At 41.4% G+C, this 26476-nt stretch overlaps 1 protein-coding gene across 1 annotated transcript in view; it reads left to right on the forward strand.

Moving 5' to 3' along the window:
- Positions 1-26476, forward strand: part of CFAP47 (cilia and flagella associated protein 47) — a 596979-nt gene that overhangs the window by 217595 nt on the left and 352908 nt on the right. The window contains exons 38-41 of the mRNA XM_087871295.1: positions 1009-1156; positions 2983-3071; positions 22717-22803; positions 26387-26469. Of these exons, the coding sequence (XP_087727421.1) occupies positions 1009-1156; positions 2983-3071; positions 22717-22803; positions 26387-26469 (407 nt within the window). The remainder of the gene's footprint in view (positions 1-1008; positions 1157-2982; positions 3072-22716; positions 22804-26386; positions 26470-26476) is intronic.

A 26476-nucleotide genomic window follows, 5' to 3' on the forward strand; every position in this document is an offset into this window, starting at 1 on the left:
TGGCGAAACAATATTGGCAAAGGATCAAAATACAAACAGAGGAAATAACACACCAAAAGATAGAACTAAGACCAGAAAGCTTCCTACTAGGCATAGTGAATGGACACTACGAAAAAGAAACAACATATTTAATTATACATATGATAACAGCAGCACAAATACTATACGCGCAACCCTGGAAGAGTAGTGATATACCAACACCAGATATAGTAATCAATAAAATTATGGAATGTGCGGAATTAGATAGAGTCACAAAGGAATTACAAAATAGGGAAGAACATGACTTTTACTTAGTATGGGAAAAGTGGTATAGTTGGTTGAAAGATAGGAAAGAGATGAAGCAATAGGAAGTAAACAAAATGACCAAATATAGTATGATGGAAACAAAGAACAGAAATAGGTCAACAAAGATCAATAGTAGATAGACAAAAGGGAATGACCAAATAAGGAAGAGTCAAAATACAAAGAGAAATGTATATTACAGTTGCGACAAACTGGACATGTATTGAAATGGGTGTTTATATGTTTTTATGTTTTGTACATTTCATTGTTCTGTTTAGTTTGTACTTATAAATAAAAATTGGGGGAAAAAATTCTAATTTGTCCACTAGAGAATTATTAATTTTCTGAAAATTTCATTGTGAAATACCAATTTTCAATTGTCCACTGTTTTTTAATGACTTTGTAGACTTGATAGATGGCAAGACTTGACTAACATAGTCTGGGCTAAGTCAGTTTGGGTCTTCTTAGGTGTTAGACTTCCAAGGGATATCAGAGCTGTGGGTTAAATCTGGAAGCAAAAAAATGTCCTGAAACAGAGCCATGGACAACTCCTTCTATATCGTTGCTTAGACAACTTCATGGATATATGCATAAATTCACAAGAAGTCAAGACTTTACCTTTCAGTTTGTTTTAGCAAAATACATTCAATATCAGGTGTATAAACATCAGGTGCATTTTGCCTGCCATAATTGCATTAGAAAATATCTTATTATTCACCAATGCAGGAGCCAAGTAAAAGTTAATGTGGAATTTACTAGCTGTTTCCTGTATCCTGCTGAAGCTGTACTTTTGCTTGTTTCGAAAGCTTTAACCACAGGAGGCTTTACAATGGCTATTTCTTTGAAGACAAAAATTAACTCTGTCAAACCTACTGTAAGTATCATATATTTTAGGAGGAAATCTAGAAATATATAGTTTATTATTAGTCCAACTTTAACATTCAATAAAATGTTTTCTTTCAAACATGGAAAGAAAAAAATTCAATTTATGCATGAAAAAAAAAACATTTAATTTATAGATGGACACCTGGAAAGAGGAAGAGGATACCTGGCAAAGAAGACTATTTGATCAATAACATATTGTTTCAAATTATTAATTCCTTCTTCCCTACTTCTTGCTGATTAATATGGTTCATTCCTGTAACTAGCAAAGAAGATACAATAGCCTTGTACTATTTTCCTGCTTCTCTCATTTTTTTCTGAACTCATAGTTTTCTTCGATTTATGTTTGGACACATTTAAGAATTTTATTGGAAATGTATTTCAAATGATCATTGTGCAGTAAAATGTAAAAATCAGAAAAATGAAATTTAGGCTCTTTGTAAACCACTCTAGGATTTTGTTAGTTTTTTTTTAAAAAAAACAACTCAAGGCAGCAAACAAACATAATACTTCTTCCTCTTCCTATTTTCACCAAAACAACAACTCTGTGAGGTAGATTGGGTTGAGAGAGAGTCTGGCCTAAGGTCTCTTAGTTGGCATTCTATTTATTCTTTTCTATCAATTTGCCTAGGATTATTAGACAACCTGATTGTCAAATCCCTAAAAGTGATACTGCCATTCAATTGGAGGAAGGGGGAGACTTCGATTCGATTTACTAGCATTGCCTGTGTCAACAGATATTTTACAACCTATATCCTGGCGCCAAAGAGCCCTGAGATCCTCTTTACCTGGAGGAATTTTTATGATAGCCATGTGGGTTGTTTCACTTTAAAGGATAACAGTGTGAATGCATGGTTGTTCGGGTTCTCAGGGAAACTGGGAAAGAAAGCATCTTCACACTTGTGTATTGGCTAAAATCTGCATTCTGACTTAAAGGGAGAGGTCTCTACTGCTTTAATCCTACTTGTTTTGCCTAAGGGTATTCAGATCTTGCTTTAAGTGGGTGGCTATCACTCCTGCTTAATAAAAGAATCCTTTTAAACAACCACGTTTCAAGAGTTCTTACTTTCTTAAGTTGGAAGAGGCAATCCTTACACTGATATTCTCTGGAAGTTTGGGAGTTCCACACCTTTTTAACATACCCACATAGCAGTGAAGGAACTCTATATATTATCTGGCAGGCATTTGGATGCCTTCTCCAGTAATTTAAGTCCCACATCGTGAAATTTCATAGACATTTATTCCTCCATCTAAATCAGCGGACCCTGTTCTACACTTTTCATTGAGAAGATTTTCTGCTTTATTTCTTTCAAATCTTTCAACTTGCCAATGAATTGGGGGGAGGGAAGGGAGAAATGGAATGCGGAGAATGTATGCAGAGATCATGAGAGCATGGAAGCCATCAAGGTCACTGCTGCTGGTGCTTAAGAAAGAGATGGACTGTTTCCATAACAAAAGGATGTCTCATAATTGGACAATGTGATCAATGCGGGGTGGGGAGAAGGGGAAGCTGTTGTTTAACTGGGCAAGCATTTGCACGGGAAAACCACAGCTGGTTTTGTTTCTTAAGTATCAATATGCTGTATCCAATAAACTTTTACTTTTGGGAATTCAAGTCTCCCAAGAGGGTTTCCTTGTTTTGGATTCACTAGTTGGACAGTTGACACTTGGCCCATTTGTACTGGTCATACCTAAAAGCTGAAAGAGGTTTTGTTTTTTTGTTTTTTGCTTAAAAATAGCAATTTAACGACTGTGTTTTTAGTTCATGAGCTATTGTTGTAAACCTCCAAGCTAATGCATGTTTCTATTTATCCATAGGGCATATTAAATTGCAAATCTTCATGTTATGAATTGAAAAAATATAATCTACAGGTTACTAGTCCATTCAGAACTGTGGGGCCATTCAGGTATGCCTTTATAATTAAAAATGTAATTTGTTCAAAAAGTAAAATTACTTAATCATCTCTCTCTCTATATGTGTATATGTATGTGTGTGTATGTATATACACACGCATACATATACACACATACACATAGCTCTATATACCTAGTGGCTTGCCAGAGGTTATGTAAGATTTTTGTCTTAATTTTTGAGAAAGGACATCTATGTGGAATGGGATGGGATGGGAAAAATCAAATATTGGCAAAAAAGTTTGAAGCTCCTTTGGCCAGCTCTTTGATGTTATAAAACCTGACGAGATGTGGCATGTTGTAATTGAGGAAAGGAGCTGTTAATGTTTTAGATCCTAAGCACTTCCATATTTTCATCTGTGTTCCAAAGACTAGGGAAAAACAAACAGTGTAGATCTAAATAATTTAGCTCTGCTTATTTGTAATGGAAAGGAAATGTACTTAATAGTGGTAGAAAGAAAATAATAGGTGTAAATAATCTCTCCGTCCATATTTTCATCATATTTGTATTAGGCTGCCACAGGGGTGCTATTCAGCAGGTTCTGACGGGTTCTGGAGAACCGGTAGCAGAAATTTTAAGTAGTTCAGAGAACCGGCAAATACCACCTCTGGCTGGCCCCAGAGTGGGGTGGGAATGGAGATTTTGCAATATCCTTTCCCCAGGAGTGGGAAGGGAATGGGGATTTTGCAGTATCCTTCCCCTGGAGTGGGGTGGGAATGGAGATTTTGCAGTATCCTTCCCCTGCCATGCCCACCAAGCCATGCCCACAAAACCAGTAGTAAAAAAAAATTTGAATTCTGGGCTGCCAGCATGTTCAGGTTGCTTGATCAATGTTGCTTTATAGTTCAAGACATGGAAGAAAATCCCTGAATTGCTAATAAATTATTTTCAAATGTTTATTAGGATAAGTGGTATTATATACTGTAAATATTTCCTTAGATTTAACAGCTTAATTTGGTTTAGGCGTTTAACATTTTTGACTGCAAATGTTATATTCGTTCTTTTATTTATATTCAGAAAGAAATTCTTAGATTGAGGATCACAGATTGATAAATGATTGTCGTCCCCCCCACCATGTTGTCAGGGTTCCAAGCAATACCCCCAACGAAATCAAACTCCGAGGCTTGAAGTTCCTCAAAGCTAACCTTTATTAGAGATGTTATATTGGCACATCTGGGAAAACCCGAATCTGAGAGCTTCCGGGTTTCCACACCCAAGAGAAAGTTCAAGACCTTGCCCTTCTCCCACATGTCCACTACACATCCAATCAGGTACTGTCTGGAACACAAGATACCTCTTCATTCTTCTCAATACAGCTGCAGGGCACCATGGCCTTGACTTCCTATAAAGAATTTTATTTTGACTACATATCTTCTCCCCTCTATGCAATCCCCCCTCCCAATTTCCCACAGGATTTGTGGCAGGCCTGAAGTCTGAAGGCACAAAGGTAGAAAGATGGCTTGCAGATCTGACAGGCTGCCCCCCTCAGAAAAGACGTGTGTGTCAGCATTCCAGAAAAGCAACTCCAATTAAAAATTCAGTGACAGGCATTTTCTCAAAGTCCCATTTATTAGAATAGGTATACTGGCACATCTGGGAAAACCTGAATCTGAGAGTTCCAAGTTTTCCCTCAGTAAATCAAAAACCCCAAATCCATCCCCTGCACCCATCAATCCACCACATGGTCGAATTACCATCTGTCCCACCTCGAGACATCACTCCAACCACTCCTTCTCCAGATGCAGGACTGTCATGACCTTGAACGGAAAAAAAAATGCTATTTTGTCTAACTACATTCCCTCTACTAAATCCCCCCTCCTACTTTCCCTCACACAAGAAGTTGGCAGCGTGGAAGCTTCCGGTGCTAATATGGCTTCTAAAGCTGACAGGCATCCCCCCCTTTTGCAATGAGGTTATCCATTCTGTTAGGGACATGGAAGGTCCCTTCCATGGGGGAAGGGGCCTTCCCCATGAAAGTCACATGCGGGGTCACATGCGCATGTGCAGGGGGCGCGGTGTGCGGGACGGGCATTGCATCATGGGTGTGGGAATGTGCGCATGTGCAATACGCACGCACGCTTTTGGCACCCAAGGAAAAAAAGGTTAGCCATCACTGGTCTAGACAATTCAGGAATCAGCACAAAATCCATGCCAGTAGTTATTTGAAAAGGAGTCAGCCCTGTACTACTATGTTCTGCATTATTATAAGCCACTTCTGCGAACAGTAATAATTCTGCCCAGTTCTCTTGTTGATAGTTTACATAACATTTGATTTATTATTCCACCATGGCATTGGATTGTTTCGCGGTTCCATTGGTAGCTGGATGGAAAGCCGAGCTAAGTCCCTGGGATGACCCAATGGACCTCAGGAACTCCTTCCAGAACTTAGCAGTAAATTGGACCCTACGATCTGATATTATTTGCTGTGGGATGCCATGAAGCCTGTAGATGTGATTCATGAAAAGTTTTGCCAGCTTTTTGGCAGAAGGTAATCCGTTGCAGGCAGTAAAGTGTACTTGCTTGGAGAATAAATCAATGAAATCCAGTTCACCGTATTTCTCCCGCTTTCCAGGAATTCGACAATAAAGTCCATTGCAATCTCTTCCCAGGGTTTTGTGGGTTCGGCCACGGGCTGGAGGAACCCAGGGGGTTTCCCTGGTCTGGATTTCATGGTGGCACAGATTGTACAGCTTTTTACGTAGTCTCTACATCGGTTTTCATCCTTGGCCACCAGAATTGTCTTCTAGCCAAATGGAGGGTCTTTAAAAATCCAAAGTGGCCCCCAGTCGAGAATCATGACGCTTTAGTACCAGTAGTCTCATGCAGCTGGGCATATAAATTTTACTCCCTTTCCAAGCTAATCCCTCCCTCAAAGTTAGGACCATCTGGTTTTCCTTAAACCACATATCATTTGATAGCGCCAATTTTAGCTCTGCTGTCAACTTGTCTTTGGGGAGGTTGGAACCGAACTGCGTGCTTGGGCTGCTGGTTGGGTTTCAGAGATCATGGTATGTACTATCGCTTCTTGCCAGCTGTCAAACTGGGGTTTTCTGGACAAAGCATCAGCCAATAGGTTTTTTCCCCCTGGAATGTATTTTAGGTTGAAATTAAAGCGTTTAAAAGACTGAGCCTAGTAAACTTGTTTGGGGGAAAGCTTCCAAGGGGTCTTCAGTGCCTCAAGTTTTTATGGTCAATCCACACTTCGAAAGGCTCCTTTACCCCCTCTAGGAAGTATCTCCAGGATAAGAGAGCCCATCACACTGCAAAAACCTCTTTCTCCCATACAGCCCATCTACGTTCAGTGCCCGTTAACTTTTTTGACACATAAGCACAAGGCATTAATTAGTTTTGAGTGTTCTTTTGCAGTAGAACAGCTGCTACCGCTACGTCACTAGCGTCAGCTTGGATGGTAAATGGTTTGTTTGGGTCAGAGAGCTGGAGAATCGGCTCCACTGCGAATAGGCATTTTAAATGTTCAAAGGATTTCTGACAGTCCATTGTCCAAGCTAGGGGTTGGCTAGGTTTTGGCTTGGTTGGAGATGGACCGGTTTTTAGTAACTCAGTTAACAGGAGCATGACCTCTGCAAAGGAAGGGATAAATTGTCTATAAAACTTTGCAGAACCCAGGAAGCTCTGAAGTTGCTTCCGTGTTCATGGGGGTTGCCAATCTTAACACCGTCTTCACCTTTTCCAGGTCCATTTCGATCCCTTAGTTAGATACTCGGTAGCCTAGGTAGTCCAAAGATTCCTTGTGGAATTCGCATTTGTACAGCTTCGCATAGAGTTTGGCCGCTAAGATTTTTTTCAGTACTTGTCTGACTAGTTTGACATGCTCTTCCATATTTTTGCTGAATATAAGAATGTAATTTAGGTAAACCAGAACCCCCTTATACAGGTGTTCATGTAACACTTCATTGATCAGTTGCATGAAGACTGTGGGGGGCCGAGATTCGACCGGAAGCGTCACTGCAAGACAGTCAGGGAATTAGCAGGCTCCGAGGAGCTCTGCAAAAACCTGGACTGACGAACCGCTGCTGAGGGGTCTTTGGACTGGAACCATCCTGTAGGGACAGGGAAGAAGGAGAGGCACTTTGGAAGACCAAGAAGAACAGGCAAGTTCCTCGAAGGTCAGAGGGTGGCTGTCAAGAAGCTGGGGCAACCGGGCTAAGTATTGAGCAGGAGCGGTGACCGGAATGGAGTTTTGACAGCCAACCCACAGGCGAAACAACAATAAAAAACCTTTTAAACCTGAAAAACCCCTAGCGTAAAAATAGCGGCTAATGGGCATGGGGAAAAGAAAAGACAATGTCTGAAGCACAATTTAAAGGAACAAAAACCCGAATAGAAAATTGACTTTTGAATAAAATTATTTGGAAAACTTTAAAAACTAGAAGAAACAACCCCAAAATTGGCTAAAGGATTGGAAAGAAAATAAATAGATCCTTTTTTTGATCTTAAAATTTTAGAATTTTAAGAAAAACAAAAGACAAAGTGGACAATAAGCCCTGTAACAGAAGTGTTTGTATAAACAAAAGAAAAAAGAAAAAAAGGAGAGGGGGAAAAGTAATTCCAACTGGACAATAAAACTGATTTGGCATTTTCAAAGTTAAAAAGAAGAAAAGAGAAGCTAGTAAAGATTGTTAACATGGATTGAAACAAACTGGGTACTTTGTCAGACAACTGATAGAAATTGTGGATTGTAGAGAGACGCCTTCAGGAGAAAAAAGAACACTGCAATTTGGAACCTTTGTTTTGGAAAATTTTGAACTTTATTAGTGATAACAGCCGTGAGAACTTTTGGGGAGGATTTCTTTGTCTGCAAGTGGCTTGACTTTGGGGGGGGGGGAAGGAATACAACAAAACTTTTAAAATTGGAATAATACCAACCCAGAAAGAATAAAATGGCTCAGGAAATTAGAGAAATGATGAAAATGATGTTCTCGTCATGGAAACTGGAAATGAGAGAAATAATTACAATGTTACATGGAGAATTGAAACCTGTGGACCCAAAAACTGAGATAGAGCATGTTCAAGATGACAAGGAAACAAAGACGGAGAAGCAAGACACAGAGACTGAAAATAAAGGATAAAGATGAGATTAATTATGAAAAATTAATTGAATATGTGGATAGCAACAATAAAAAGGAGGTTTTTAGAAATTACATTGGGATTAACAATGGAAAAAACAGAGAGGGTGGAAAGCGACAAAGAAGGAAAGAAGGGTGGAATAGAAAGAATATAAAAATCTTAAACGATTACACTGGGATTAACAGTGAAAAGATAAAAAAGAGAGAAAAAGAGTGGAAAACAACAGGAAATACGGGGCAAAATAGAAGAAGCCAGGACTTTGAAATACAGAATGATTACACTGGGATAAACAGTGGGATAAACAGTAGGGAAATAAAAAAAGAGAAAAGAAATGGGAAACAATGGGAAATATAGGGCAAAATAGGAGAGATCAGGATTTTAAAGCTCAAAAGAAAAAAAGAGGAAAGAAAAAGGCAAAAATAAAAATGAAAAGGGACAAAAGGAGAAAGAAATGAAAGAGAATATGCTATATACATATTTAGAATTGAAATATGAATTGTAGTAAGAAATAACGGAAAATCATATGATTCTAAAAATGAATTGAATAATAATTGGAATATTTTCATTTGCAGTTTTGAAACTTAGATAATGATGAGTTTTTTTAGAAATATGAATAAGTTTAAACTGTAACAATTGAAATACCTTTAATAGTATATGGTGATGTATGTAGAAATGCCAAAGTTGTGGTTTTGAGCAATATATGGGGAAAGCTATATGATTAGAGGATAACAGCTAGGACATTTTAAAATTTAACTAAGGAAATTGTAATAATTGAAATATTTTTAATTGTATATTGTGGTGAAAGCAGAAATGATTAAGTTGTGGTTTGGAGGAATATATGGTGGAAACTATTTGGTTTATTATTATCATGTGAACAGAAAAGATGGTTACATAATTAATTGATTTATAAATTGGATTTCATGAAAATGGAAATAATTGGAATATTCATGTTTATATTTTTGAATATACAAAGAAAAAAGATAGTTATATAACTAATTGATTCATACTAAAATGTTGGATTATATTACTTAAGGAAATGTATGTTATAAAATAAGTGGGTTTACTATTCCTATAAGAATTGAACAATTGTAACACCACATAATTAATTAATTTGATGATAGATAAAAAAATAGATGACAATGGGAAGGGGTACAACATAGAATAGAAGGGGAAAATTGAATTTGGTTAAGATCAGAGATTAGAATGAAGGGTAATATTGGTTTTTAAAAAATAGACGAGAATAAATATTATGGCAAAAAGAAAGTATAGAAATTGTAAATTTAGTTGAAATGCCTAAAAACTGTTTAAATTTGTGAATCAGCCAAATACTCTGTTCAGAAAAAATACATTGTATGTTTGTATGTGTGTTTGTGTAAAAAATAAAAAAACTTTAAAAAAAAAACTGCAGGGGGGCCCTTAAAGTCCAAAAGGCATGACCCAGAATTGGAAACTGCCCAGTGGGCAGTTAAAAGCCATTTTCCATTCGTCTCCCTCCTTTATGTGAACCCTGTAATAGGCTTCCCTTATATCTAGCTTGGTGAAAATCTTGCCTTTTGACAAGTGGTTCAGCAAGTTTTTCATTAGGGGTAGAGGGTAGGTATTTTGTATGCAAATGTAGTTCATGCCCCTAAAGTCAACACATAATCTCAGCCCCCCATTTTTCTTCTCTTTAAACAATATGGGGGCGGCCACTGTAGATTTCACTGGCTTGATGAACCCTTTGGCTAAATTGGAGTCAATATACTTCCTCAACTCGGTCAATTCAGCAGGCGTCATGGAGTACATTCTGGGTTTTGGTAACTTGGCCCCAGGTTCTAATTCAGTGGCACAATCCGTGGCCCAATGAGGGGGAAGGATGTTACACTCCTCCTTGCTAAATGCTTTGGCTAAGTCTATATATTACTTAGGAATCTGGGGTTCTCCTGGAGGCATGTCTGAAACGGTGGCTGCTGTTTCTGCTGGCCCCTATGGGTTGGAGTCTCTTGGGAGGAGGGACAGGGGGCATATAAATTCATGATGTCTCCCAAATTCCAATCTAACAGTTCAGTAATTTGGGTGGCTGGGACTCCTGCAATTAACGTCCCATCCACCTGTTCAAATTTAATTGGGTGCTTTAAGGCTCTTGTTTTGATCCCTAATTGTTCAACAATTGGAAGCCCAATTAAACATCTGGTACATCCTGTATCTATTACTGCTGATACTTCTCCTTGCTCCCCACTCTCAAGCTCCGCCAATTTCACTTTAATTGAAAAAGGGTGAACTCACCATTGGGTCGTCTCTCCGCTAGCCTCGTCGGGAGGTTCCTCGCTGTCTTTGGTGGGGAAGAGAACCTCTACAGCTTGTCAAGCAAATCAACTGGTATCTGCGGCTTTCGTGGAGCCCTTTTGCCTTGGGCGGCCATGGCCAGACGTTGTTGTGGAACTGGGGCAGGGGCCAGACACTCAGAAGCTTGATGATCCACTTGTCCACAGCGATAGCATTTAATCACCCCTGCAAGTTGAGTGGGAGGGACTTCAGCAGGCTTTGAAATTGGGCATCTAGCCAAAGTCCTCTTAGGTGGTTTCTCAGCTGGGGCTTTGCAGTGTGGGTGAATTTCTCTATCCAGAGCTATGGACATGGTATACCAATCCTGCAGTTGCTCAGGCATCCCTCCGACTCTGCAGGCTGTTCTGACTTCCTGATCAATGGCTTCTTTAAAATAGTATAGGAGTATTCGGTCCGGCCAATGCCCCAGATTCCCTGCAACCCGTCTAAAGTCCCATACAAAGTCTTTTATGGGTCAATTACCTTGCTTTATCACCTTTATTGTGACTTCATTTTCATTGATTCGTCTGGGTCTTCAAATCTGACCCGGAGCAGCTCAACAAAACTGTTGGCATCATTTAGTTCAGCAGTTCCCTCATTGTGCAACTGGGCTATCCAATCGGCAGCATCCCTTTCATTCATCCCAGCAGAAATTGCAGATACTAAGTCTCAATCTGTTTCGTATTGTTCTCCATATTGATCTATATGAGCCCAGATTCAGCAAAGGAAGTAAGTCAGTTTGGCAGGCTTAGTATCACATGGTGCTCTAAACCGGTATAGCAGTTGCGTTGCTGGTAGATTGACCCCAGCGATGGGTGGCAGGGCAGGGACTTGCTGATGTGCCACGGTGGGCGGTGGGATGAGCGCTGGCGGCTGAACTGGAACCTGTGGCAGAGCTGCTGCTGATTGCTGGATTGCGGCTGGCGGCAGGACAGTGTTCTGCCCCAGCTACGGACCCCAAAGAATGCAGCACACACAAAGTCCGTACAAACCTTAATTTAATATTTAAAGACTACTAATGAGCTTTCATAGTAATTGTTCGAACACAAGTATGATAAATCAGTCTTTTCTGAACAAGGGCTGTTAATTTAACTTCATTAACAGCCGACAAGAATTCAAAGAATAATAACTCAGTTCTGAGGCACGGTATTTCAGAAAACCATAATCTTACTGTGGTTGGCAGAATGCCCAGAAGCAATTTGCAAGAAAACTGATAAGAGAAAAACAAGAGCCAAAATCAAATGTTTCTGTAATCAAGACTCAAAGGAATGTGAATGAAGTTGTTTCCTGCAAATTGCATCAGTCGTCGTCCTTCCTTAAATAGGCTAGGGGACTGGCCAATTAGCCCCAAGCCTTAGTCTCAAGGAGACCTCCTCCTGAGGAGCCACTCCTACCTTTTTGCAGCTCTGCACGCTCGTGCATCGAGAAGAGGCTCCTCCTCTTCTTCCTCTTCACTTATGGGAGCTTCTGGAGGTTCTGAAGGCCCTGGCTGAATCCCCGCCTCTGGCACCACATCTTCTCCAGCCTCCTCATTGTCCGACTCAAGTGTCAACTGCACAGGCTGCTGGCACAGCACCACAGCAGCTTCCTCGTTGTCGGAATCAGCTACTAACTGCACAGGCCGCTGACGGGCCACAACAGGGGCTGGCTGCTGCGCTGTTTATTGGGCTGCAGAAGGGGGGGAGCTCCAGCCGGCTGCTGGATTAGCCCCCACTGATATGCTGGGATCATTGGGCATATTGGGCCCATGGTGATCTTGGAAAATTTGGAGCAGAAGGTGCTGGCATCCACTGGCACTGGACCCACCCCTGGCCGGAATAGAATCCCAAGCCTGGGGGGATACATTCCACAGGGGGTAGCATAAAGGTGGGTTGGTGAGGGGAGGCAGCCGGCGGTGGTGTTGGTCCCCATACCGGCTGCGTCTGCTGTCTCCCACCTGCTGCCTGGCCTGGCTGTGCCAAGCTGCCCCTTCTATCATCCCTGGCTGGGTGGAAAGGTGCCGGCACCACACTAGTTCCTCCTCCAGGTCCTGGATCAGGAAAAGTGAATGTGGGTTGTGTTAAGCTCCATCTCACTTGAGGAGATTGGGATCGCGGGGCATAACTTCCCACTTCCATCCGCTCAAAAGGTTCTGGGAGCCCAGTTAATGATTGGCTTCAAGGTGGAGGCAACAGGTTCCAATCCCAGGAATTTCCAGATCCCAAAGCTGTCACATCTCCACTGTGGCTCATGGGGCGACTTCATTGGGCTGGAAATGGCATGATATTCAGGAGGTCTTTCTTCCGGTTCCATTTCTGGAGTTAGATCAGACTGGCAACTTTTCCAGGCATCAGACTCCTTGGACCGAGCGCCTAGCCTTCGTGTCATCTCTGCAGCTTCAATGGCTCACACCACTTCTTCAGAAGGAGAATACTGGGTCTCGATAAGTCCTCCGGTAATTGTCCCCACAGCTCCCTCTGTGATCTCTTCTTTCTCCTCCATTTTCACTGAGTTTCACACCACCCGAGTTTTAGGTTGATGCTGGAGCACAACACCCCAGACAGCCCCCTTTCAGGGTGCTGTTATAATTTTAGGGATTTGGGTTAATGTCAGCATTCCAGAAAAACCCAACTCCAGTTAAAAACACAGAGACAGACATTTTCTCAAAGTTCCATTTATTAGAGTAAATGGAACTTTTAAATGGCACATAAATGGAATATCCGAATCTTTTGGGACCGCCAGCCCCGCCACCCGTAAAGAGCCGCCTTTACAGCTGAGAGGCGGCTCGAAAAACTCCGTTTCTTTAAGGAAATGTGAGAAGAGCCGGTGAGAACAGGTAGAGCCCTCTGCAAAGTCCCCAGAGTTTTTTTTTTTACTCTTGGGGAGGAAGCAGGATGAGGCTCCCTATCCAGCTCGCCGCTGCTCTGGGCTTTGGGGGAACTCTGCGCTTTGCAGAGCTAGACGATGTGACCAACCTAATCAGCGAAAACTAACAGATTGCTTAAATAAACAGGATGAAATCCGGATTTGGGACTCTAAACTGCAAGTACTTGTAATAACCCTATGACTGATTTTAAGAATAAAGAAAGAGTGAAAGGGGGGGGGGAAAGTTTAAAATGGCGGCTGGCTTTAGAGGCTTGAGAAGAAAGCTGAAAGCGAAAGTCCTTCCATTTGAATGGCTTAATATGCTACAAAGTATCTGAAGTAATAGCGCTGGCTAGAAGAGAAGGGGAAAAATTTCTGCTTCATGCTTCTCCTTTCTTAGAGATTTGATATTGATATTGTGTGGAGAGAAGATTTTTTCTTTAAAAAGAGTCTGTTTGCGTGGCAGGATGGCGCTAAAGCTGACAAAGCCAGACAACAAAGCTGCGGGGGGGGGGGGGGTTTCCCCCATTCATAAATCACAAGAGCAATTTTTGAACTTACAGACGCAGAAGAATGGTTTTAAAGACTTAAAGGAATTTGTTGTGGAGGCGTTGGCAAGACATGATGAGATTATGAACCAGAATTTTGAAAAAATTAGACAGGAAATTAAAGAGTTGGTTCAACAAAAGTATGATAACCTGAAGCGATATATTGTAACAGCTTTGAAAGGCTTTTCAGAAGTAATTGTACAAATGGATAAAAAATTGGAAGAAATCAATTTAGAAATAGAGTCTAAAATGAAGGAAACTGATTATAAGATTTATAATTTGGATAATAAAATGCAAAGAATTGAAAATGATTTGACAATGATTCAAGAAAATAGCTTAGAAATAGAGTCAAAAGTGAAGGAAGCTGATCACAAGACTTACAATGTAGATAATATAACGCAAAGGATTGAAAATGAAGTTACAATGATGCAATTCAGATCCATGGAATTTGCAATTAGACAGGGGAATAAAGGAAAATAGAAGAGAGGATTTGAGAAAGATGTCTGCTGAGGCTCTGGCTGTGATTTTAAAGGTCAGCTCTGAAGAAGTATTCTGTAAAATTGATAAGGTCTACAGAGTAAATTCTTGGGTGGCAAAGCAAAGGCAATTGCCTAGAGATGTGGTGATTTATTTTACTGATAAAGGAATAAGAAATGATATTGTGCAAAAGTCTTTTAACGCCACTCTAGAAGTGAATGGAATAAAGATCCGGATATATAAAGAGCTGCCGTCTAAGATGTTAAAAGACAGAAAAGACTTTGGATTTTTGGTGACTGAGCTAAAGAAACAAAACATCCCATTTAGGTGGGATGCTCCAGTTGGTATAATATTGAGATATCAAGGAGAAAGATATCAATTAAACACTGTTGAAAAAGTGGAAGAATTTTACTACAAGGTTTTTAAAATGGGCCCAACATCTCCACATATGTCATCAGTGTCAGGAATACAGGAGGGTGACAAAGAAAAGCAAAATGAACAAGAGATTGCAGCTCAGGGTAAGCAGATGGAGATGGAGGTAATGGAAAAACAACAAGTTACAGAGGGCTTTTTGGATGAGTTGCTTTTGGATTCACCCTCAGAGGCTATAGTTGGATCACCTATAAATATAAGAGAGGCGGCTTTGGATCTCGATTTGATGTCTTATCAAGTTAAAGACCAGCATGTAATTCAATCAGTTAACATACAACTTAAAACAGCCATTCCCCTTTTTAAAAAAAGTCAACCCCAAAACAAATACAGCAGCTGAGAGGGAAACTAAGAGTAGCTGCTCAGCTTAATTGAAAGCCTGTGTGTGCTGCCAAAAGCCATTAACCCTTCCAACTCTATTATTCTATGTTCTCTATGTTCTAAATTGGGTACTTCACAGCAGAAAAAATACAGCTGGGCCACACGCATTAAATTCAGGGCTTGTATGATCAAGATGCATCATTGTCCCCTCCTGTATCCCCCCCCTGGAAGAAACAAGAAATAGCCAACACTGCAGCAGCTATAAAAGATCTTGGGAAACTCCAGGGAGTATCAGCTGATCACAGAAGTGTTACTTAATACTCTTTATAATGAAAATGTTTGTAATCTTGTCCTTCTTCTTGAAGGGAAGAGCTTAATCCCATCCCTAGATGGGTGATTGATGGGTTTCCCTGCCCTAATCCTGTCAGTTTCTGTTAGATATTGACTTGATTCAGCATGTATTGTTGCATTTCATCTGCAACTGTTAAGTGGAGCTATTAACTCAAGGGAGAGAGAGAAAAAAATACCCCTCTCTTGCACTTTATTTTTAACGGGTTCTCCGAACTGCCTAAGCAATTTAGTAACGGTTCGGGCAAACCGGCTGAATTTCACCTGTGAATGACTGTACAAATTCTGTGCTCCCTCCACTTTCTGGGAGTTCAACTATAAAATCCATCACAATTTCTTCCCAAGGTCTGCTGGGGCTTGCCACTTGCTGAAGAAGTCTGGGTTTTTTTCCAGGTCTCGGCTTCATCGTTGCACATGTGGCACAGCTTCCACCTCTGCTTTTATCCTTGGCCACCAGAATTGTCTCCTAATGAGGTGTAGGGTTTTCAGGAATCCAAAGTGGCCGGCCAGTTTGGAGTCATGGCTGTGCTGGAGCACTTTGAATTGGATGAACTCATCAGTGTCTTCTAGCTCAGGAGCCTCTCGTCGTGGAGCTCAGCTATCCAGTCCGCCGCTTCTCCTTTTTTCATGCCATCCACGATAGCGGAAATAAATTCCCGGTCAGATGGGTATTGATTTCCATATTAGTCAATGTGGGGCCAGACGTGGTTGAGGAAGTATGCTCCAGAGAATCCCCATTCTCTGGAGTGCCTGCAGTGCAGCTGCTGTGGCACTTCCCACGTGAGGGTGGAGGCTTGTCCCGCATCCACTCGTGGTTCCACAGCAATTCCTGAATTGGGGCAACTCCTATAGCTTCATCCTGCAGGGCCAGGTCTGGTTGCGACCTCTGCTCTGGCATCAGCTCTTTGCGTCAGATGCCCAGCTGGCGTTCGGCATCTGCGGCTTTCATGGCTTCCTCCATAGCCAGGGAAGGAGAGTAGAGAGTCTCAGAAGAAGTTGCTGAGCCTGTGTCTGCTGCTCCCTCCATGGACTTCTTTTCTTCCTCCATCTTCCCTGAGTCTTCATGCCGCCCGATATCGGGTCGACGCTTGGGGCTCAGGACCCCAGACAGCACCCCATAGTTCAGGGGAGATGCCTTAGATTGAAAAGAAATTCGGGTTAATGTCAGGGTTCCAAGTAACACCCTCAATGAAATTGAAGTCTGAGGCTTGAAGTTCCTCAAAGCTAACTTTTATTAGAGATGTCATAATGGCACATCTGGGAAAACCCAAATCTGAGAGCTTCGGGATTTCCACACCCAAGAGAAAGTTCAAGACCTTGCACCTCTCCCACATGTTTATGTTTATCTCAATATAGTCCACACATCCAATCAGGTAACATCTGGAACAGAAGATACCTCCTCATTCTTCTCAACACAGCTGCAGGGCACCATGGCCTTGACTTCCTATAAATAATTTTATTTTGACTATATATCTTTTCCCCTCTATGTTTGCTACCGGTTCACTGGTCATGCATGCAAGCTGTGTGCCAATCACGTGCTGCGTGCATGCATGCACACCAAATGCGCGCTGTGTGCACATGTGCAGTGAGCACCAAATGTGCTGCGTGTGCATGCACAGTGTGCACAAACACATGCTGCACATTTAAAAAGCTACCAGTTCGGTCAAACCGGTAGTTTAAAAAAAGCTATGATCCAATAATCACCTGTACTGCACGGTTTAGCTTTGGTAGAAAGCAGGATTTCCTGCTTTCTAGCAAAGCTAAATTACACGCCACTGATTATCCCCCCCTCGCTGTTCTACTTACCTTTCCAAGCCTCCTTTTGGCACATACTGCGTATAAGTTAAATAGGCAGGGCGACAGTATACAGCCTTGCCAGACTTCTTTCCCAATTCTGAACTAATCAGTGGATCCATGTCCAGTTCTCACTGTTGCTTCTTGACCTGCATATAGGTTTCTCAAAAGACAAATAAGATGGTCTGGTACTCCCATCTCTTTAAGAACTTGCCACAATTTGTTGTGATCCACACAATCAAAGGCTTTAGCCTAGTCAATGAAGCAGAACTTCATTGTTTTTCTGGAACTCCCTAGCTTTCTCCATGATCCAGCATATGTTGGCAATTTGATCTCTAGTTCCTCTGTCTCTTCAAAATCCTGCCTGTACTTCTGGTAGTTCTTGATCCACATACTGGTGGAGCCTAGCTTGTAGGATTTTGAGCATAACTTTACTAGCATGTGAAATGAGTGCAATGGTTCGATAGTTTGAACACTCTTTGGCATTGCCTTTCTTTGGAATTGGAATGTAAACTGACCTTTTCCAATCCTGTGGCCACTGTTGAGTTTTCCAAATTTGCTGGCAAATTGAGTGTAGCACTTTTACTGCATCGTCTTTTAAGATTTTAAATAGCTCAGCTGGAATACTGTCCCCTCCACTAGCTTTGGAGTTTTTTTTGCAAAAAGTTTTTTTATTTTTTTCCAAACATACAAATTACATCCTTTCGGAACAGAGCTTTGATCCGGTCATCACTTTGTTCAATTTTTAACAAAATCTTTAACAAAATTTTATCTATACTATTTTGCCATAGCACTTATTTCTAAATCTTATATCACATATTCAACTAATACCATATTTAAAAAATTAACACATATTTACCTAATCAAAACAATTACCCTTCTATTAACCCACCTTAATTCTTAGTACGATTAATAACTCATAATATAATTCTTACCCTAAATCCTCACTATTAACAATACAATTCAAACATATTTATATATCATTATGCTCATTAAATCTTTATTCCATTATTACTTTATCAAATTTAAATCTTATCTTTTTAATTTTAGAAATATAGCAATTTAACATTTAAACATAGTTCTTAATTCAAATAATGCTTTTTAATACAATTTCCCAATTATCCTAAATTCTTCTATCAAACCATACCATTTATATAACATCAATTAAATAATTTTTGTTTATAAATCATAATCATATATTGTTTCAGTTTTCTTTTCTTTTTCTCTTAGGTAATAAATGCTCAAATTATCACAATTGTTATACATACTTAAACAATATCCCAATTATTATAGCTATCAATTTTCTAATTTAACCTTTTCTTTTATCCTTCCACTGTCAATACCAATGTACAAAATACATCTTTATTCACTGTTAATCCCAGTGTAATCATCTTTATTTTTCTCATTGTTAATCCCAGTGTAATCATCTTTATTCCACTGTTAATCCCAGTGTAATCATCTTTATTCACTGTTAATCTCACTGCAATCATCTTTATTCAGTGTTAATCCCAGTGTAATCATCTTTATTTTTCTCATTGTTAATCTCAGTGTAATCATTTTATTTACTGTTAATCCCAGTATAATCATCTTTATTTTTCTCACTGTTACTCCCAACATAATCATCTTCTACTTTTATAGTTATATTATTAAAAATATTCAAATTGTAACAATTGTTATAGGTATTTAACCAATATCCCAGTTATTATAACCATCAATTTCCTCAAATAATCTCTTTAACATCTTAATAAAAAATTGGTTCATTATATCCATTGTTATATTTCTTTTAATGTAATCTATTTTCCATATATTTTAGCTTCAATCCCTATTTCATTTCTAAATATCTGTAACATAATTCTTCTCATATTTGTTTATCTCAATATAGTCATTTTATAAAACCAGGTCCTGGATTTCTTTAAATTTCTTAATATTTTCCAACCTTTTATTCTTTTATCATTCAGTATTAATCTCCATATAATCATCATTATATCTTTATTAATCTCAGTATAATCATCATTGTGTTATTGTTAATCTCAATATAATCTCTAGAGACCTCCTTTTTATTATTAATATTCACATGTTCAATTATTTGTTCATTTTTAATCACAATATCTTTGTCTTCTTTATTTTCCACTTCTATGTCTTATTTCTCCATCTTCATTTTCTTGTCCACACATGTATACTCCATTTCGATTTTTGTATCCTCAAATTTTGTCCTCTGTGTAATATTATAGTTATTTCTTTTATTTCCATTCTCCAAATCAAATAGTTGCTTCAATTATAAAAGTTCCATTGTATTCCCTTCTATTTCTTTTTTTATTCCTCCAAAAGTCAAGCCTCTTGTAGACAAGAAAAGCCTCCTCCACAAGTTCCCACGTTTATTATCTGGTGAAGTTCACAATTTTCCAAAACAAAGAACCAAGTTGCACTATTCCTTTTTACTCCAGATGGTGTCTCTCTGTAATCCACAATTTCCAATTGCTTAATAAGTATCCATTTTATTTCCATTACATCACGATCTTAACTTCTTTTTTCTTTTTCAATTTAAAAATATCAAATCATATTTAAATCCAGTCCAAGTTTAAATAGATCTTCTCACTTCTTTTTTTTCTTTTTTCCCCTTTTACTTATACATCCCTTTTTTTTCTTCTTAAAGCTTATTGTCCATTCTTTTTATTTTTCTTGCCATTTTTAAAAAAAGGGGGGGAAGGATCTCTTTATTTCTTTCCAATCCTTTAACCATATCTAATTATTTAAAGTTTCCAATTAATTTGTTCAGAAATCATTTTTCAGTTGGGTTTTTGTCTCTTCCAAATTACATTTCAAAATCTTTTTTGCCCCCATGCTCCTTAGCCAGTATTACACATTAGGGGTCTTATAGTTGTAAGATGTTTCTCTTGTTGTTATTCAAGCCTGAGTTGGCTGTCACTCACCCGGCTTCAGAAAAACTCCATTCTGTTTCTTTCTTCTCTCCAGCTCTATACTTAGCCCGGTTGTCCCAGCTTCATGGCAGCTGCCATGGCTGCCGCCCCCCGCCGCCGACTCACAGAGAGTACCCTCTGACCTCCGAGGAATTTGCCTGTTCCTCTTGGTCGTCCGAGGTGCCTCTCTTTCTTCCCTACACCTGCAGGATGGTTCCGGTCCGAAGATCCATCGGCAGTGGTTCGGCAGCTGGGGTTTTTGCGGCGCTCAGCAGAGCCCGCTATTTCCCTGACTGTCTCGCCGCGACGCCAAACCGGAAGTCCCCCCTCCACTAGCTTTGTTGTTGCTCAGATTTCCTAAGACCCTTTTGACTTCACATTCTAGGATGTCTGGCTCGAGGTCATGATTATCAGGGATGTTAAGCTCATTCTTGTATAATTCTTCTGTGTAATTTTGCCTTCTTAATCTCTTCTGCCTGTGTTAGGTCCCTGCCATTTTGGTCCTTTATCATGCCCACCTTTGCATGAAATGTTCCCTTCATATCTCCAATTTTCTTGAAAAGAGCCCTGGTCCTCCCTTTCTATTGTTTTCTTCTATTTCTTTGCACTGTTCATTTAAGAAGGTATTCTTATCTCTTCTAGCTATTCTCTGGAATTCTGCATTCAATTAGGTGTATCTTTCTCTTTCTCCCTTGCCTTTCCCTTCCCTTCTTTCCTCAGCTATTTGCAAAGCTACCTCAGACAGCCATTTTGCTTTCTTGCATTTCTTTTTCTTTGGTATGGTTTTAGTTGCTACCTCTTGTACAATGTTGCGAACCTCCGTCCATAGTTCTTCAGGCACTCTGTCTATCAGATCTAATTCCTTAAATCTATTTGTCACCTCTACTTTATATTCATCAGGGATATGATTTAGTTCATACCTGAGTGGCTTAATGCTTTTCCCTACTTTCTTCAATTTAAGCCTAAATTTTGCAACGAGAAGCTCATGATCTGAGCCACAGTCACTCCTGGTTTTGTTTTTACTGACTGTATAGAGCTTCTCCATCTTTGGCTGCAGAGCACATAGTCAATCTGATTTCTGTGTTGACCGTCTGGTGATGTCCATGTGTAGAGTAGTCTCTTGGGTTATTGGAAAAGAGTGTTTGCTATGACCATCGTATTATCTTGACAGAATTTTATCAGCCTGTGCCCTGTTTCATTTTGTACTCCAAGGCCAAACTTGCCTGTTATTCCGGTTATCTTTTGCCTTCCTACTTTAGCATTCCAATCCCCCATTATAATAAGGACATCATTTTTTGGTGTTAATTCTATAAGGTGCTGTAGGGCTTCATAGAACCGGTCAATTTCATCCTCTTCAGCACCAGTGGTTGGGGCATAGACTTGGACTACTGTGATATTGAATGGTTTGCCTTGGATTCAAACTGAGATCATTCTATCATTTTGGGGACTGTATCCCAGTATTGCTTTTCCTACTCTTTTATTGATTATGAAGGCTACTCCATTTCTTCTGAGGGATTCTTGCCCCCAATAGTATACCTGATGGTCATCTGAATTAAATTCACCCATTCCTGTCCATTTTAGTTTGCTAATTCCTAAGATGTCGATGTTCAGTCTTGTCGTCTCTTGATTGACCATGTCCAGCTTGCCTTGATTCATGGCTGTTACATTCCAGGTTCCTATGGAGAAAAAATCTTTACAGCATTGGACTTTCCTTTCACCACCAGATGCATCCACAGCTGAGCGTCCTTTCGGCTTTGGCCCAGTCACTTCACTCTTTCTGGCGCTTCTAGTACTAGCCCTCTGCTCTTCTCCAGTAGCATATTGGACACCTTCCAACCTGAGGAGCTCATCTTCCGGTGTCATATCTTTCTTCCTTTTGGTACTGTCCATGGGGTTTTCATGGCAAAGATACTGGAGTGGGTTCCCATTTCCTTCTCCAGTGGATCACGTTTTGTCAGAACTTTCTGCTAAAACCTGTCCGTCTTGAGTGGCCCTGCACAGCATAGCTCATAGCTTCATTGTGCTGTGCAAGCCTTTTCACCATGACAAGGCAGTAATCCATGAAGGGGGAACATCTGGTACACATATTAAAAACACTGCTACTCCCCATAAGCTTTAAGATACATAGGCCTAAATTCTAAGGATGACATCAAATGTTATGGGTGTTATCAGGACCTTAGCAAACTGCTGGGACCCATATGAAAAAAATGGGTTTGGATGGCATTATTGAGGTGTTGGGGAAAACAGAAAGGTGGGACAAAAATTTAATAAGGAAAATATAAAGGAAATTTTTGGTAATTCTCATTACCCTCATGCAGTAACTAACATTGGCAATTCAGGAAGATTGGCCATCTATTCATACAATATTTTTTGCAAAATTTGGATGGGCTTGTTGAGACAAAAAGACTGCTCGTAAAATGTTTGCATAACTTTCCCTCTGTCACGACCAAATTAGATATCATCCTGGAAATCTAAATAAGCATTTAGATTCTGTTTTTGGAAAATAATTTTATTTTATTATTTGTGAAAATTATAGGCTTTCATATAACTTAGATAACTTTTTTTGCAGTGTCATTTTAATTGAATCAACAAGTTGCATCATGGATCCTGAGATACTTGATCACATCAGCAAAATAAGGCAAGGAAAAATTAAAAGGTAGGTCTTTACTAGGTAAGTCTTTACTATACTCAAAGTGCAGTTTGTCAGGCTGGTGTTGAAGTTTAAAACAAGTTGGCTACTTGAATGTGTAACTGAAAGTACTGTGTTCATGGTCATGCCCAAAACATTATTGAAATTATTCTTCCCAATAATTTCTATTTAGTAATGTTTTTTTAAAATTTATGAATTCCTTTGCCTCCTCAATCCAGACTTTAGGTTGTGTACAGATACTAACTTTTAAAGCACGTACAGCCCTGATATTTTATACTATGGTATGCATATTTCTGATGTTCAGTTAGTGTTAAATCTTTATCTTTATCTTTTATCTTTTATTAGATTTGTATACCGCCCTTCTCCTTTCGGACTCAGGGCGGTGAACAGCCAAAATAAAAACATTTGTACACAAAATTTAAAATAATTTTTAAAAATAATTAAATGAAATTTGGCCTATAATTTAAAACATTTCAATTAAAATCAGTATCAAACGTTAAAACCAGCATGGAATCAGGCCAGCCCGACTAACTGAAAAAAGTAAATTTTTAGGGCCCGACGAAAAGTCCAGAGGTCTGGGATCACTCGTATCTCTGGGGGTAGATCGTTCCAGAGGGTAGGTGCCACCACAGAGAAGGCTCTCCCCCTGGGGGTCGCCAGCCGACATTGTCTGGCTGACGGCACCCTGAGGAGGCCCTCTCTGTGGGAGCGAACCGGCCGGTGGGAGGCAATTGGTGGCAGAAGGCGGTCCCATAAGTACCCCAGCCCTAAGCCATGGAGCGCTTTAAAGGTGGTCACCAACACCTTGAAGCGCACCTGGAAGTCCACCGGAAGCCAATGCAGCTCGCGCAGGAGAGGTGTCACATGGGACCGCCCTGTGGCTCCCATAATCCCCCACGCAGCCGCATTTTGCACCAGTTGGAGCCTCTGGGTGCACCCCAAAGGGAGCCCCATGTAGAGAGCGTTACAATAGTCCAGACGAGAAGTGACGAGTGCTTGAGTGACCGTGCATAAGGAGTCCCGATCTAGAAAGGGGCGCAACTGACGTATCAGACGAACCTGATAGAAAGCCCCCCTGGCCACGGCCATCGTATGCTCTTCTAAAGACAGCCGTGCATCCAGGAGGACGCCCAAGTTGCGGGCCCTTTCCGTGGGGGCCAGTGATTCGCCCCCAATAACCAGCGATGGCACCAGCTGGCTATACCGGGACGCCGGCAGCCACAGCCACTCAGTCTTGGAAGGATTGAGTCGAAGCCTGTTTCTCCCCATCCAGACCCGCATGGCCTCCAGGCACTGGGACATCACTTCCAAAGCTTCGTTGGGATGGTCTGGGGTGGAGATGTACAGCTGAGTGTCATCAGAGTACTGATGGAACTCCACCCCAAAACCACGGATGATCTCACCCAGTGGTTTCACATAAATGTTGAACAGGAGGGGCGAGAGGACTGACCCTTGTGGCACCCCACAAACAAGGCGCCTCGGGGTTGACCGCTGCCCCCCTGTCAACACAGATTGTGACCGGTCGGAGAGATAGGAGGAGAACCACAGCAAAACGGTGCCCCCCACCCCCAATCCCTCCAACCGGCGCAACATGATACCATGGTTGATGGTATCAAAAGCCGCTGAGAGATCTAACAGGACCAGGATAGAGGAATAACCCCTACCCCGAGCCCTCCAGAGATCATCCACCAACACGACCAATGCCGTTTCCATGCTGTACCCAGGCCTGAAACCGGACTGGAGCGGGTCCAAATAGACAGCTTCATCCAGGTACTGGGGAAGCTGCCGCGCCACCACACTCTCAACAACCTTCGCAATAAAACGAAGGTTGGAGACTGGATGATAGTTAGCCAAAACAGCCGGATCCAGAGAGGGCTTCTTGAGGAGGGGCCTTACCACCGCCTCTTTCAAGGCGGCCGGCAGGACACCCTCACTCAAAGAAGCATTAATAATCCCCTGGAGCCAGCCTCGTGTAATCTCCCAGGAAGCCAGCACCAACCAGGAGGGACACGGGTCCAATAAACATGTGGTCGCGTTCAGCCGTCCCAAGATCTTGTCCACGTCCTCGGGAGCCACAGGATCGAACTCCTCCCAGATAACACTCTCAAGACCTGCCTCAGTCATCTCGTCTGAACTAACCCAGTCAGCGGCCAAGTCTTCCCGAATCTGAGTTATTTTATCATACAGATAGTGTACAAAATCCTCAGCTCGGCCCTGCAAGGGGTCATCCCGCGCTCCCAGATGGAGGAGGGAGCAGGTCACCCTAAACATGGCGGCTGGGCAATTATCTGATGACGCAATAAGAGCGGCAAAATAGCTAGATTTCGCCGCTTTTATCGCCACTAGGTAGGTCTTAATATGAGACCTTACCAGTGTCAAGTCAGATTCGGACCGGCTGGCCCTCCAACCTCTCTCTAGGCGTCTTTTCCGGTGCTTCATCTCCCTCAGCTCCTCGGAGAACCAAGGAGCTAAGTGAGTTCGGTGCCGGGTCAGAGGCTGCAAAGGCACGACACGGTCCAAAGCCCCGGCGGCTGCACTATCCCAGGCAGCCACCAGGTCCTCAGCCGAGTCGTGAGCCAGAGTCTCAGGAAATGGCCCAAGCTCCATCTGGAACCTATCCTGGGGTGGAACCACCTGGTCGGTTCCGCCTCCCTGCAACAGGGTGCGGCGGTCAGAAAGTCAAGTCGAAGGAGCAAGTGGTCAGACCATGACGAGGGTTCAATGCCTATATCCCCTGTATCAAAGCCACTCGACCACTGAGCAGAGATAAAAACTAAGTCCAGAGTGTCCACCTATGTGAGTAGGGCCATGAATTACTTGAGTCAGGTCCATGGCCATCATGGAAGCCATGAACTCCCGAGCTACCTCAGACGTTTCACCGATAGATGGCAGGTTGAAATCCCCCATGACCAAAAGCCTGGGGGTATCAATCGCCACCTCGGCTATGACGTTGAGGAGCTCAGGCAGAGTCATTGCCACGTGGCAGGGAGCCAGGTACGTGACCAACAGACCCATCTGCACCCCACGACCCCACTTCACAAAAAGGGACTCACATCCGGCTATCTGAGGTACAGTGGCCTCCCTCGGATCAAGACCTTCCTTTATAATAACCGCTACTCCCCTGCCCCTGCCCTGAGCTCTCGGCTGATGAAATGTGCGGAAGCCTGGTGGGCACATATCCACAAGGGGAACCCCCCCTTCATGGCCCAACCAGGTCTCCGTAATGCCTGCTAGGTCCGATCCCCCCTCCTGAAGAAGGTCACAAATGAGGGGGGCCTTGTTTACTACGGACCTGGCATTGCATAACAGCAGCCGGAGACTTGGGCCATGAGATTCTAAGCAACCTGGGGAACGGGAAGAGCTAAGGGGACCAGGGCATGCAATCGCTCGAAGATAGCGAGTGTGTATCCCCACCACACGATGCGGCCCCCTGCTCTCCTGCTACAGATTTGATTTTGATTACAAATCAAATCTGTACCGTGTCAAGAAACCTAAAATGCAATTTAATGTTAAAATCAAATTGGCTTTTACAACTGGAATCTTAAGTTATTTAATTGTTTCATTTCTGTTTCTGTTTCTTTTTGCTTAGTTCTGAAGCAAATTTCCCAAAGGGTGCACATGATGTGATAGGTGAATTTGGAATATATAATCAGGAAGAAAACCCCAATGCTGGTAAATG

This window comes from Pantherophis guttatus, chromosome 5 (assembly GCF_059756535.1).
Source record: "Pantherophis guttatus breed Tessera chromosome 5, ASM5975653v1, whole genome shotgun sequence".
NCBI lineage: Eukaryota > Metazoa > Chordata > Lepidosauria > Squamata > Colubridae > Pantherophis > Pantherophis guttatus.